The sequence below is a fragment of the Zootoca vivipara genome, chromosome 7, assembly GCF_963506605.1.
Source record: "Zootoca vivipara chromosome 7, rZooViv1.1, whole genome shotgun sequence".
Taxonomy (NCBI): Eukaryota; Metazoa; Chordata; class Lepidosauria; order Squamata; family Lacertidae; genus Zootoca; species Zootoca vivipara.
Genome location: NC_083282.1, coordinates 37,980,369 through 37,994,913, shown reverse-complemented (window position 1 = coordinate 37,994,913; position 14,545 = coordinate 37,980,369). Strand labels below are relative to the sequence as shown.

General features: G+C 42.6%; 1 protein-coding gene across 6 annotated transcripts in view; it reads right to left on the bottom strand.

Annotated features, from left to right (window-relative positions):
- FYB2 (FYN binding protein 2) overlaps positions 1-14,545 on the bottom strand; it is a 38,834-nt gene that overhangs the window by 3,261 nt on the left and 21,028 nt on the right. For 4 of the 6 annotated variants that reach the window (XM_035121554.2, XM_035121555.2, XM_035121557.2 and 1 more), the window contains exons 9-15: positions 14,318-14,444; positions 11,244-11,376; positions 11,102-11,142; positions 8,524-8,593; positions 8,011-8,100; positions 6,567-6,595; positions 5,424-5,484 (exon numbers count right to left, since the gene is read on the bottom strand). In XM_035121554.2, the coding sequence (XP_034977445.2) occupies positions 5,424-5,484; positions 6,567-6,595; positions 8,011-8,100; positions 8,524-8,593; positions 11,102-11,142; positions 11,244-11,376; positions 14,318-14,444 (551 nt within the window). Of the gene's footprint in view, positions 1-520; positions 674-5,423; positions 5,485-6,566; positions 6,596-8,010; positions 8,101-8,523; positions 8,594-11,101; positions 11,143-11,243; positions 11,377-14,317; positions 14,445-14,545 lie in introns of all 6 variants that reach the window. The other 2 variants (XR_004692962.2, XR_004692961.2) reach the window with 2 other exon arrangements.

The following is a 14,545-nucleotide window of genomic DNA, read 5'->3' as shown; positions in this document are numbered from 1 at the left end:
CCAATTTAAATTACTTCTATCCTGCATTTTATCAAAACTTACTAAAAACGTTAGCTTTACAATACAGGAATTGTGTCTACATATGCACAGAAACTTTTTAATACCAAAAGGAGAGAAGAACAAAAGGACACTAGCAAATATTAGAGAAATAAAGAGTTACAGCCTAGTTTGGAGGCAATGAGAAACCATGATTTGATGCTACAGAAGTGAGCCTTGGAGAGCCTCGGGCTTCGGTTCCCTCTCTTCTTTCAAACATGATTTCAAATCAACTATGGTTCCCTTGATGTCCAAACACAGGAACCTCCAGTTTGCTTAAACTACAATTAGTGAGAGAACAAGCTACGGTCAACGCATGGTTTCAGAGCCCAACTTATTTTCACTAATTATAGTTTGTGGGGAGGGGGGGGGGGAATCAAGGCTTTCCATTACTAATATTTAGTTAGGAGCCAAAAGAGTGGATTTATTTAAGGATAGAGTCCCATAGCTTCCTGAAGCAAATAGGAAATAACAACAAATACACCTTTTCATTACATTTTGGGGCCATCACCATTTCTCCACCAACCCGTCTCTTTTGACGAGGAACTTTAACTTCCCATTTTATGAATCTCATTTTTCTCTCCAGAGAAAAGGGAAAACACCAGGTTTCCTGATGGCACAGATGCTGCAAAAAATGCTGATGTTCCAAAGAGAGACAATGAGTATCAGCGAGATCAACCACAATACCCCACACAAACAGGCCTCATTTCATGCACCACTGAATCACAAAAAACATTTTCCAATAGGAACCATGTAGATACAGCAGTACACAGACTTGCAGTTCAATAGGTTGCAAGTGGAGAACCAAGCAGTTTTATTCAGCTGTAGAGCTAAAAGGGATTTCTTTATATAAAAATTGTAAACATAGAACAGATGTCAAAAATTAAATTTTTCTTCGAATGCCGCATGAATTTCATCTCCATGGCTTCCTACCCCACGAACAGACAGTTATACATTTAGTAGTCAATTATTTTCAAGCTGCTGAAGAACTAATTCGTTTTTATCATGCTCATTTACACCATCTCTATCTCCCACACAGATTCTCACACTGCACACATACAAACATTCATACAGACATGCAGTACACAAACCCATTCATTTTCACTAACAGTCAGACACACATCCACACACTTTCTATAACCTCCCCAACCTCACCCCACTGCAATTAAACTTGAAAACGTGAAGCTTATTTGAAATCTAATTAAGGCAGGGGGTGGTTTTGTTTGGGTGGGGGGTCACTGTGCATGGTGACAGGAGGGTTTAACCCTTCCCAAGCTGCAAGTCTCCCCCTCCAAAATGCCCCCTAGCTCTGCATTAAGGCTTGAGAAAAGTCTCCCATTGCGTTCAATAGGAGGCTTTTTCAAGCTTACATGTGGTGTGGGAGGTTGTGGGGAATGGGCTGCAGAACTCCACATGGGGAGGCCTTGTGAGCCATGTTAGCATAAATCCTCTGCATGGCACAGATGCTGCATGTGGATGAATGTTTACTTTATGTGATTGCTGTAACTTTCCCACACAGGAGCTCAAGCTGTAACCTGATCTCCTGTCATGTGATGTTCTTTGTTCTGTTTCTACTTTCACTTTCTTCTGAACTGGAGAGTGATGGCTGAACACACACTCTCTGAATAAACGTAGATTAGCACCTACGATTGTTTGCTGTCTTCTTTACCGAAGCCAGTGGCAGTAGTAAGAATATTGGTGATTTACACCCCAATATTCCAACAGTGGTAGCAGAGGATGGTTGAGCTCTGGTTGCGATCCACGGACCTCTGAAAAGCGTAAACTGGCAAGGAGGCCTTAATCTGCAGCAGCTGATCCTGAGGAATTTCGCCTGCTTGGGAGTCACCGGTTCCTGCGTTCCAGGGGAGGAAGTGCACGGTAGTCTGCGTTCCTTATCACCGGAGCAGTGAGTAACCGGGACTGATTTATAGCGGCAATAAAACCTCTAAAGCAGCAGCTTAATTGCAGATGCCTGCCGAAAGCCTAATTTGCAGCTTCTTTGTACTTTGAAGTCAGAAGCTAGCAGCACGCTTACAGAAACAAGATGGCTAAAGCCGGGGATTCAGATCAAACACCCAAGAGTTTGTGTCCTCTGTTAAATGACTCGAATTACGCAACGTGGAGTGTTAAAATGGAATGTGTTCTTATCCGGCAAGGACTTATTGAGTTGATTCAGAACGCACCGCCCGTTTTGCCAGGCCAAAGGTGGTTGAATCGCAACGCACAGGCAAGGGCAACAATAGTTCTGCATTTGGACCCATCACAGCTGGTTCATATTCGGAACTTAGATAATGCTTATGATGTTTGGACTCATCTTCGGGACGAGCACCTGAGGTTGCGCGCCGGATCAACAACATTATTCTTTCAGAGATTAATTAATTTGCGTCTGAAGGAGGGAGGAGACCTGAGAGCCCATTTGCATCAGATGCGTCAACTACGCCAGGAGCTAGTTGACAGAAACGTCAATTTGGATGACGACATTTATTGCTTTACAGTGCTAAATAGCCTTCCCAAGTCCTATAATGCTATTGCAGCCCAGCTGGGGGCTCAAGACCCTCAGCAAATGACTGCAGCAGGAATTTATGCTTCATTGCTTAATGAGGAGGACAGGACCCGCGCACAGGCGGAGGCCAACGGGGAGCGCTACTCACCCTCACCTGGTGCATCTGCAGAGACTGCACAAGCCCTTAAAGCTGTGGTCAGATGCCAGTTATGCAATATTCCTGGACACACAGCCAAGACATGTAGACGACCCCAGAAGGACTCAGGAAGTCAACAACAGGCTTCTGGGCCTAAGGGGCGAGGCAGCGGCGGCGGCAGCAGCAGCAAGGGCCCTACAGCACGCAAAATGCTTGTAATGCTCACTCAGCTTGATGACCAAGACGACGATGGGTCTTATCTGATCATAGATTCGGGATCTTCGCACCATATGGTGAACGACAAGAGACTGTTCCAGACTTTCGAGAAGCTGGACTCCATCGTGTCACAGGCAGATGGCAATTCTTTGAAATCCATTGGAAAAGGAACTATTTTTCTGAAATCTCTAAATTTGAGTATCAGTAATGTGTATCTTGTTCCAGAGCTGAAGCAAAACCTTTTCAGTGTTTCTCAAATTGATGAAAAGGGGTTTGAGCTGTGTTTTCACAGGGGCACCTGTGTGATTTCTAAAGATGGAGAAGTTCTTTTGACGGGACACAGAGACAAAGATAACCTTTTCAGATTATCTTATGATAAAAGTGATGCATGTTTTACTGTTGTTGATGATTGTTTGACAGGTCCAGAGGAGCCTAAGCAGACACAGAAGCAACCAAGCAAGAAAGGTCTAACACGTTGTTTCCAGATCGTTTCTGCTCATGTTTTTGGTCCTATGCCGAAGTCCCTTGGCAAGGCCAAATACTATCTTCTGATAACTGACCACTTCTCTAAGTATACGTGGTTTTATCCTCTGCAAAAGCCTCAGCAGGCTATTGTGAAATTTTCTGAATTTCATGCTAAGGTTGAACTGAAACATGGTTGTAAAATTGAATGTTTATTGACCAATGACATTCCTCTTTTTACTTCACAGGAGTTTCAAGCTTTTTTTGATGACAAAGGCATTCACCACAAGTTTGCCAAAACCCAGGCAGCTTGGGACAAAAGCTTATGTGTTAAGGTTAACACTGAGTTAGAAGCAGGCATGCAAGCGCAACTGCTGAGTTCAGGATTGTCTGAACAACTGTGGGCTGAAAGCATCTCATTTTTCCTTTACCAGTGGCTCAGACAGGTTCCTAAAGGACAGAAGCGTTCTCCTTATGAGATTCTGTTCCAACAAAAGCCTGATGTGAGCAACACTAAGGTTTTTGGAACCAAAATGTGGGTGGCTTCGCTTGAGGGCAAGCCAGTCCAAGGCATTCTATTGGGTTTTGAGGAAGGTCAATGCAGAGTTATGTTGCATTCTTCCAATGAGGTGATTCTTACTCAAGAGGTAGAACACACTCCTACGCCACAAGAAACATATGTTCTTGATGAATTTCCCATAGGTGCCAATGATTTTGATGCTTCCTACACTGACACAAGTGGTAGTGAAGATGATTCCTTTGCTGAAGGCTCTACCCCGAGTAGCTCTGACACAGGGGAGACAGTCATACACAAAGGAACTCATGCTGTTTTTAACAGACCTTCATCAGATGATGAGAAAGTGCTTGAAGCACTAGATCCACTGTTTACCATTGGTAAGAGTTCTCCCAAAAGTCCTGAAGGGGAGAATCTCAGTAAACAGGATTTGCACCTCTCACGCAGGTCTGAGAGGATTAGAAGAGGACCCAAGAGGTATTCTCAGGAGTTTGCCAACACAGCAATTGCAAATTTAGCTGTGCTTAGAACTCCAAAACAGGCAGCAGTCACACAGGCTAAGCCACAACAACAGGTTGTCAAACGCAACACTGTTTCTGTCAACAGAGCAACTGCTCTGGTCCCCTGGAAGCCAAAGCTGGTCAATCCAGTCTCAGAGAGTTCCACAGCAGGAAAGTCCTATTTTGTTTATGACAACTGTCTGTTCACTTCTCTTAATGATGCTCTCACATTTGCATCTTTTTCCATTTCAGGATTCAGGGGAGATGTTAGCATAAATCCTCTGCATGGCACAGATGCTGCATGTGGATGAATGTTTACTTTATGTGATTGCTGTAACTTTCCCACACAGGAGCTCAAGCTGTAACCTGATCTCCTGTCATGTGATGTTCTTTGTTCTGTTTCTACTTTCACTTTCTTCTGAACTGGAGAGTGATGGCTGAACACACACTCTCTGAATAAACGTAGATTAGCACCTACGATTGTTTGCTGTCTTCTTTACCGAAGCCAGTGGCAGTAGTAAGAATATTGGTGATTTACACCCCACGTGCCAGCAGCCAGCACACACACCCCACCATGGATTCAAGACTCATCATATCTGTTAACCTAGAGCCATTGCCACAATTCACAAACTGGGGGGGGGGGAGCAGGTTTGATCCTGGGTATACGAAAAACAGTCGGTGGCGTACATCTATGCTGCAAAGCTGTTTTGTTTCTGTCCTGCTATCATGGCCCCTCCAAAGATTGCTGGAAATGTGTTGCTTGGGGAGAATGCCAATAATTTTCAGAAATCGCTAGCTCCCTTTGCACAAAGGGAATTCTCTTAAGATCACTTGAAACTATAGCATAAATAAAGCCAAATGCATATCCTTCATATTCCGAGGCAGATGGTGTGGCTCAAAATGCAGTACTAGAGGTATTCTTGCTCAAATAAATTCACCGTGGACTATATATAAAGCCAGAATACTGGGAGGTCCATCTTCAGGGCAGCAGAATCATTTTCATAACAGAGTTTTGGTTACGAGACCAAAATGTCATTTATCACAGTTTTTACCTACTTTGTATCACTTTGTTCTGCGTCGATGTTGTCATACACCATGCTTTCCGGGGCCATAACATCTGTTGTCAAAAGCACACGTGGATGTTATTATCTGTCATTTACAATGTGCTAAACATTCCTAAGTACTGTACAAAGATTTTTAAACAGGCTACATTCCCTGCCTACAGGTTTATAATCTCATAGACATGACACAAAAGGAGACAGAGTGATCTGGAGCAGGGACGTAGCTAGGGGGTGGTAATGAGACCCCCGCCAGGAGCACAGACGAGAGGGGGCTCCACAAAATCGGGTAAAATATGTCCATAAATATGTCTATAAATAAAAATATTGATTATTGCCTCATAATAAAAGAGGGTGAATTGAATGGGTGGAGGGAGGGGTTTGAGGAGAAGGGAAAGAAGAACTAAGTTGTCCATGGATAGGGGTTGCAATCTGGACGGTTCTGCCAGGGGCACAAGATCACCTAGCTACGGCTCTGATCTGGAGCTGGATAAGGGGAGAAAAGGGAAATACACACAGATGAGCAACCATCCATTGAAGTTTCAGCATTGCAACAGTTAACTCAGTTACAAACAATACTGTAATCTAAGGGCACTGCTGGATTCCAGCTCCCGTTTCTCTTCTACAAGCCATTTAATGCACAAATCGGAAATTAAACCTGCCTTGACATCTAAATCAATTCACAAAGCATCTAATTGTTCAAAAATCCAGGAAGCGGATAACCTGCTCTTCAAATCTGGGAAATTGCCACCTCTGAAATCCTAGGCAACTTGCTTGTGGCATGAGGGTCATTTGCCTTCCTAGCACCTGTATAATAAGCCTTAAAATTGCTAAGCAAGCAGTAAGTTTTGGAAACGACATTCTGGTTTGTATGAAATATAGCTCTGTGGGTTTTCAGTGCACACAAAGGGAGACTCACCCTGGAAGGTCAGTGGCAGGAGGTGCGTGACAACATGCCTGGGTTGCACTTGGTTATAAACAATTGTTATGATGTAAATTATAGGCTGCATTATAAAAACCAGCAATTACATCTCGTGACCTGTCTATTTCTCCATCCTCAAAGCGTCAGAGACACCTCACCTCCACAACCCCAATGTGTTCAAAAGGGAGGCAGTTTCCAGTATTGGACACATCAGCTTACCTAGATTTGGTGCAGAACTGGAAAGAATGCTGTGGAGAAAAACAAAACAAAATCTAGGTTGTGCGTTTCAACGTGGTTCATAAATTTCACGATCAGTTGCATGCAATTAAAGACTTTTGCATGCACACATCCGCTTTCTCACCACACTTACATTTTGGATGAACATTAGAGCAAATTGTTAGACATCTGCCACCTAATCCATATCCAGTACTGTTTACAGTATTATGCTAACGTAGCTTAGAAACACCTAGAATAAATCAATGCTGCAGGGAGGAATAGAGCATGTGAAAAGACAAGGAGAAAAGTGGCGTCCAGAGTTCATGGGCTATTTGACTTCTACACATAGGACCCTGCTTCTTATCAGTCTTAACCAGTGTTAATCAGGGATTGTGGGAGTTGGAGTCCAACCCAGAGGGCTGCGATCTCTCCATCTGGGCCCTACACTCTTTTTGAACCCAACTCTTGGCATTTTAAAAAATCCCTACGTATCCATATATCCATCACGGCATACACCATTGTGTAGCTAACAGGAGTTACATTCGTAAAGTCCTGGGGGTTTCATCCAAGAGAGTTCCTACCGACTTGAGCAGCAACAAGATCATAGGACCAGTGGAAGAAGAATGGGCAAAGAGGAGAGCCTGAGATGACTACACTATTCTAAGGTGAGCCAGCTATGCAGAGAGGCTGATGCAGAAGAAAAAGTCAGTTGAAATGTACGCAAGCCACTAGTGAGCAGCTGATCATGAGACAACTGCTCAAGGTGTTAGAATTCCTTTGGCAGGTCGCACAACAAATCCTGGAATTACAAGTTACATAATCATTTTCTTGAGAATCTTAGCATGGGTGGGGAGAGCGAAGGTCTGTAAGCTAGAGCATTTGCCCTCTGTGCAGAAGGTCCCTGGTTCAGTCCCCAGTATGTTGAGGTAGGACTGGGACGGATACTGGTCTGAAGCCTTGGAGAGCTACTGCCAATCAGTATAGACTAGTGTTTCCCAAACTTGGGTTTCCAACTGATTTTGGACTACAACTCCCATCACCCCTGACCACTGGTCCTGATGGCTAGGGTTGATGGGAGTTGTAGTCCAAAAACAGTTGGAGGCCCAAGTTTGGGAAACAGTTGTATAGGCAATACTGAACTAGACAGAGTAATAATGGTCTTTCTCAGCCAGCTTCCTATATTGCCCCGTGTTTTGATCCCAAAGAAACACAAAAATAGATAAAATGTAATTATCTGTTGAGTATTGGCAAGCATTTGACATTATCAGCTGCCCTTTGCTCTCTCCAAATGGCAGAATTGGGTGCTGACACCTTTTCAGTACAGACACAGTCCTGGGCACCAGGCAGCTTTATAGTCACATGCAAATGAACCCGGCTAGTAAATCAATGAAAATTACTTTGTTTTCAGGATAAAGGGCACCTGTTGATTTAAATTAGGACTACATACCGCGAATTCTCTTTTAAGCGTGCATTCTTCATTTTGAATTTTCCTTTCTTGAAAAATTTTCCAAGTCCCTTTAACTTTTCTTTGACATCACTAGGTAAAGAGAAGATTAGAAACATCAGATTAAACCCAGAACTGGGAAGTTATGCACATTCGTCCTTTATCGCCATTTATGAATGTGAAGCTGATTGGCAATAAGGTTAAGACTAGCCAAAGGCAGTCATTCGGAACACGGCAGATTCGTAATTAATGTCTGGAATTCAATACCACAATATGTAGTCATTTGTACTGACTTAAGAGGTATTTGAAAGGGATTAGACAAATCCATGGTATAGAGGTCTAAGTGGAACATGGGTGTTCTGAGGGACTACTAGATTCTATTTATTTATTTAAATGTGTGTCTTTCCTTTTCACCAATGGTGTTCAAAAGTAAAAATTGATAGGTCTTGCCCTTCATAGTGTGAAAACCTACTTAAGATGCCAGTTCTGAGGTAAGACAGGAAACAAAGCACTCACTCTGACTTAGTTGAACTATAGCCTTCACTTCGAACATCCTCATAGGTTTCTTCACAGGCATCCTCTGAAACTTGATATACATTTAGATCTCTTTAATAACACAGTTCCCAGCAGTGAATTATTATCTGAACAGAAAGTCAAATGCTCAGAGAAGTTAAGGGATGTAGCAATAAAGCTTAATGTACAACAGACCTTTTATTATAACTTATTAGCATAGCACAAGCATTTCTTTGAAGCCTTAAGCAGAAACTCCCTCTGCAATCCAAACTCGGTGGCCAGCCACCGCTGCATCCACATTGCTACTACAGTACTATAAAGGTAAAGGGACCCCTGACCATTAGGTCCAGTTGTTACCGACTCTGGGGTTGCGCGCTCATCTCGCATTATTGGCTGAGGGAGCCGGCGTATAGCTTCCAGGTCATGTGGCCAGCATGACAAAGCTGCTTCTGGAGAACCAGAGCAGCACATGGAAACGCCGTTTACCTTCCCGCTGTAGCGGTTCCTATTTATCTACTAGCATTTTGACATGCTTTCGAACTGCTAGGTTGGCAGGAGCTGGGACCAAGCAACGGGAGCTCACCCCGTCACAGGGATTCGAACCACCAACCTTCTGATCAGCAAGCCCTAGGCTCAGTGGTTTAACCACAGCGCCACCTGGGTCCCTACTACAGTACTATAGGCAGCAACAATTTTCTGCGTGTCCAATTGATACGCGATCGATGACTTGCAGGTTCTTTGGGGCCTGGGAGAGGGCAGAATGGGGGTGGGGAGAGCAGAATAGGGGGGCCTTATGTGCAGGGACACCTGTGCAAAATCGTTGCTGCCTGTACGGTGCTCAAGCTGGCCAGGGCAGATGGAGGGCAAGAAAAATGCCTCTTCCCTGTAGTAGCTCCCCAACTGGTAAAGCAAAGACACCTGGGGCAGACCTGTTGCCATCACATGATGACACAGGGACATCTCTGTTCCAACAGAGCCTAGCTCCATCCCCTCCCCTGAAATGCCCGGTTTGGGCATGGGGGTGGCTTCTGCCTGCCTACTGTTTGGGTATGGAGAAGTGGGGCCCTCTTCAGAAGCAGTTACAGAGCAGGGCTGGGTGGAGGGATAGCTCTGTCTCATCCAAACCCCTCCCATGGATTGCCTTGTAAATTGTGGTGAAGGAGAAGGAAGGGTCAAGTGAATTTCAAATTCAGCACATCTTACAAGGGGAATAACCCACAGGACTACTTCCACATAAAAGAAAGGCACTATTGGAAGGTCAATAAGCATTGAATTATTCAACCTATAAACCTTCTAAATGAGGACATGTTAAATGAGCTATACCTATATGGTGCTTTAGTGTCTTTAAAATACCAACTTATTTTAATAAGCTTTTCTAATACTGTACAGCCCATATACTCCCAAAGCAAAAAAGAAGAAGAAGTAGTCTATAAAATAACTGAACCAGATTAGAAACTAGCACTTTCCCTTCAACTAAACCTCAACATTAAAAAACAGGGATAACTATGACTTCCACCATCACACACGGAATGCCTGCTGTTAAGTATTATTGTGGGCTAATCGGTCTCTCATAAAAGGGCCATTTTGGTCTCTGACAGTACGGTTATAACCCCTGAACATTTGCTTCAAATATAGTTAAGCAGGCAAATTGAATCTGCTCACTCACAAGGGGTTTGACTCACGCAAAGTTGGAGATAGTCACTAACTTTAAGCCCCATTGATTTCAGTGGGCCTGTTCAAAGTGTGATAATAACTGACCCAGTTACTCAGGAAATATTTGTGATGGATCCATACAATCACTTGGCCTAACTTAGGAAAACAAGGGTAGGGGGTATGTTGCCTTGAGCGCTTTCAGTAAGAAACAACTACAGAATAATAATAATAATAATAATAACAACAACAACAGAGGTCCCATCAAAATAAGGATGAACAAGAACCTATCAAATCACAGAACAGGTGCATAAGTAGATTAAGAAAACATTGAGGACAGCCCCAAAGGGATCTGGCAGAATGTAGTGTGCATCCTATTAGCAGGGACTAGGCATGCCTCAGACTTGGAAAGCACATCATAACAACTCCATACAGCATGGATGCAGAACTTGTGTCCTCCTAGATGTTGTTGCACTAAACTCCCATGAGCTGTAGCCAACATAGCTGATAGGAAAAATGGGAGTTGTAGCCCAGCAACATCTGGAGGGCTACAAGGCCCTCATTCCTGCCATGCAGCCTCAACAGATTTAATGGATGGAGAAGAAAGCATTATTTCTGATTCCTAGAAGGTTTTATCCTGTACAATAAGAAAATAGACTGAACACCAATTCCTATTTTGTACACTACTCATTAACTCAAGGTTATCAGGAGACCACTAATTTGGATTGGCAAAGGTGTTCTGAACTAGGATTATAATGCTTTTTTTAAAAAAAGCATTCTATACATGGTGTTTCCACATATCTATTATAGCCCTTGTTATACTTGTTTAATAACTTAATTTTTTTAAAAGAAAGAAAGAAAGAAAGAAAGAAAGAAAGAAAGAAAGAAAGAAAGAAAGAAAGAAAAGGGATAGTGTTACTTTCACACTTACAGGTCTCTGAAGCCAGTGAGCTGTGGGCATCGGAAGTTTGACTGCAACAGAAACAATTTTTAAAAGAGTTGTGATGAATATGTGCTTCAGATTTCGAAATACATTTCCAAAACTTACACCTAGACACACTGTTAGCACTCACAGTTCTCTCTGTATTCCTTCCACGTCATCATAAACTTCCTCGTGAACTTCCACCACTCTGGGAGTCCTTGGAGCCAGACTTGAATTCTCTTCATCTGTTTTCAAGGCTTCCAGGCACACATAATCATCTGAAACTAGAGCAAAATTCCTGCTTCAAGCTTTCCCAAACCTATACAAAACTGACGCATTACCCCAACTTTGCTGAAATCGCAAAACAGAATCCTGCGTTTCTTAGGTAAGACATGAGTGTATCAGCCTCTCCACGCATGCCTCCTCAAAAATCTACCGGCAACCAACATTCTCAGTCCTTACTGCCTGCTATGTTTCCAGCCTTCTTAGGGCTCAATAGTGCTTGAGAAGCTACAGCATGGGTAGGCAAACTACGGCCCAGGGGCCGGATCCGGCCCAATCGCCTTCTAAATCCGGCCCATGGATGGTCTAGGAATCAGCATGTTTTTACATGAGTAGAATGTGTGCTTTTATTTAAAATGCATCTCTGGATTATTTGTGGGGCCTAGGAATTCGTTCATATTTCCCCCAAAAAAATATAGTCCGGCCCCCCACAAGGTCTGAGAGACAGTAGACCGGCCCCCTGCTGAAAAGGTTTGCTGACCCCTGAGCTACAGCATACTGATGTTTAACAACATTCAAATTTGTATCTCACGTCTCTCCTAAGGTTTGACCATAATGTTACAGTAGCTAATCAAAAGGGTGACTTTTGGTGGGATCTGAGCTAGCAGCAACAGCAACAACAGCAACAGCAACAGCAACAAAAGCACAACCTTGAGATGGATGTATAGATAAGGGGTTCCCAACCTGGGAGACACTGGCCACTGGGAAGGGACGTGGAGTTACCCAAGGGGTCCACCCACAAAGAATGTTCCTCTAAAGAGCGCAATCATTTCCTCTGCGGTCCTCTTCTGCTTCACAGTGGCGTCTCTAGGAGCGCTGTGTTATCGCTGAGGTATTTATGACCATTGGCAAGCACAAGATTGCCACTGAGTGGCTTTTGCCTGGGTTCCCTGCTGTTATTTCTTTGTTGGTATTTAATGTGAGGTGCATTTAAAAGAACAAGTGATGGCAAGGCATGGAAACAGTAAGTTTGGCCTTGCCCTCCATGCTTCTGCTGCTTTGTCTGCGTTGTGCCTAGGTTTTTCTGGACTTTGATACTGCACTGCACATAGGGCTTATTAGTGGGAGGTAAACTACATGGCATGGTGGCTTGAAGGCCCTTCATTGGATTTTAGCAGACTACATACTGTGGGCCATTGATGGGCTTCATTCATCCTAATTACTGATTTCATTCTGGCTCCTGAGTTTTGGCATTATTAGGGAGTATTTCTGGTGCTCTGTTGGAATAAATTCTGTGGACAAGGGTTGCCTAATTCTTGCATGGCAGACTGGATTAGGTAAATTTTAGGGGCAGATCTTTGGAGGCTGTTTTAGGATTTGCTACTCATGCCCACTAGCTTATTTTAAAAAATTCAAATAAATATAATAATAAACATATATAACAGATCATTAAATGAACTGTATATATAAATAGCTTTATTTACAGAGATTAGGGATTTCACTGGAGTATACAAATGATGGTTCTGATTCTATACAGAATATGCTACATTTGTAGCTATGAAAGTTTGCATTTTAATTCATTTGAGGATTACTTCAAATGGGTTGCATTTCAGTTCACTTGGATATAAATAAATTTCTATTTGGTTGTAATTTGATTGATTAGTTGGGTTGTTTATCATTGGGTCTACTGGGGAAATGATATTTTATAAACAAAAATATCTTCCATACCTTTAGCAATTGATTAATAGGGTTGATTGGTGGGTACATTGGGGAAATAAATGAATTTGCAGTTATGAACAAGTTTATATTGAATACCTCTTAGAATTAATTGCTTGAGTTGCTAATTGGTGGGGTACATTGGGGGAATAAATAAATATTTTTTGCCACCTCCTTTGATTTTGGCACATTTACAAATTAATTTAAAAGCATTACTGAGGTCATAACAGTTGTTTGCCATTATGCACTTTTTTTAATTAAAGGAGCCTAAAATGGTGACAATTAGCATGGAGGGCATATTCAATACTTGCAAATGTTGAGAACCATTGGGGCAGATAACACTCAACAAGAGGTCATTTATTATGAAAAGAAAGAAAAAGTGCATTCATTAGTTTCCAAGTTTTTAAACCGAAGATGTCATTCTCTGGAAGATAGCAACTTGAAAAGAATTGAAATGATGATAACAAGCTGAAAAAAGGATGTGTTTCATATTTTCATTGAAAGGGAGCAAAACATTATTTGAAAGCATTTCCCCATTCATCTTCTTCAGGTAGAGCCACATTTGGCCCTTGAGCATTCAAACCCTACCCACACCCACCCAAACTATTCCATTCTGTTTTCTCTCCGCTATCATACAAACCCTGCTGAGGCAGGCTAATGGCTTTCTGTGGGAGTCGCAAATGCATCTAACGGCTGGATTAAGCTTTAACACAGCAGTGTTTATACTTGGAAGAGATGTAACAGCATGAAACAAGCCCAGCTTCCAGCTCACAAACACTGCGGCGAGGCTCTTTTATATTTGAAAGCAGAACAGGTTACATTAGGGAAGCTGTCGGAAAAGATTCACAAACAGCACACGTGTCATCACAACATTTAAAGGCAGCACCAACTTTTTGCCAAGAGAATCCACATGCATAAGATAGAGGGGGCTCATTGTTTGAGTGACAAGACAAGCTCAAACTAAAGTCATTGCACAGCAGGACTGGAATAAATTAGAAAACAAGGCCTTGTTCTATTCTTAGCTGATCAGACAAACATTTTTTTTGGGGGGGGGGGAGTTACAACCACATACCCCATTTATTTTTTACTACATGTACTGGGTTCTTCTCCAACTGTTCTCATGGGGAAAAAATATATTGCACCTTATGGAGCAATTAAAGCATGAATTATCTAGCTGTGATTGTTACAACAACCCCATAAGACAAAACCAGAATCATCATCTCCATATTTCTCCATAAACCCCACTGAACTCAGATTAAATTAAAGTAGTAGCAAGAAGTAACTCACAGTTTCCATCTTTTGCCAGCTGTACCCTAGGGAAAGATGGTGTTGTCTCCTCTTGAAGTATGCCCTTCTCACCTCTATGTTCTCCAGTGATTTTTGGTTTAGGGTGCATAGCTCCTGGGGCACAAATCTAATAGTAAACATTGTGAAACTCGGGTTATAGCCTTTTCAAGACATTCCTTGCCTGATTCTTGCAATATCAAACAATGACGTAACAGTTATTATCTGTGC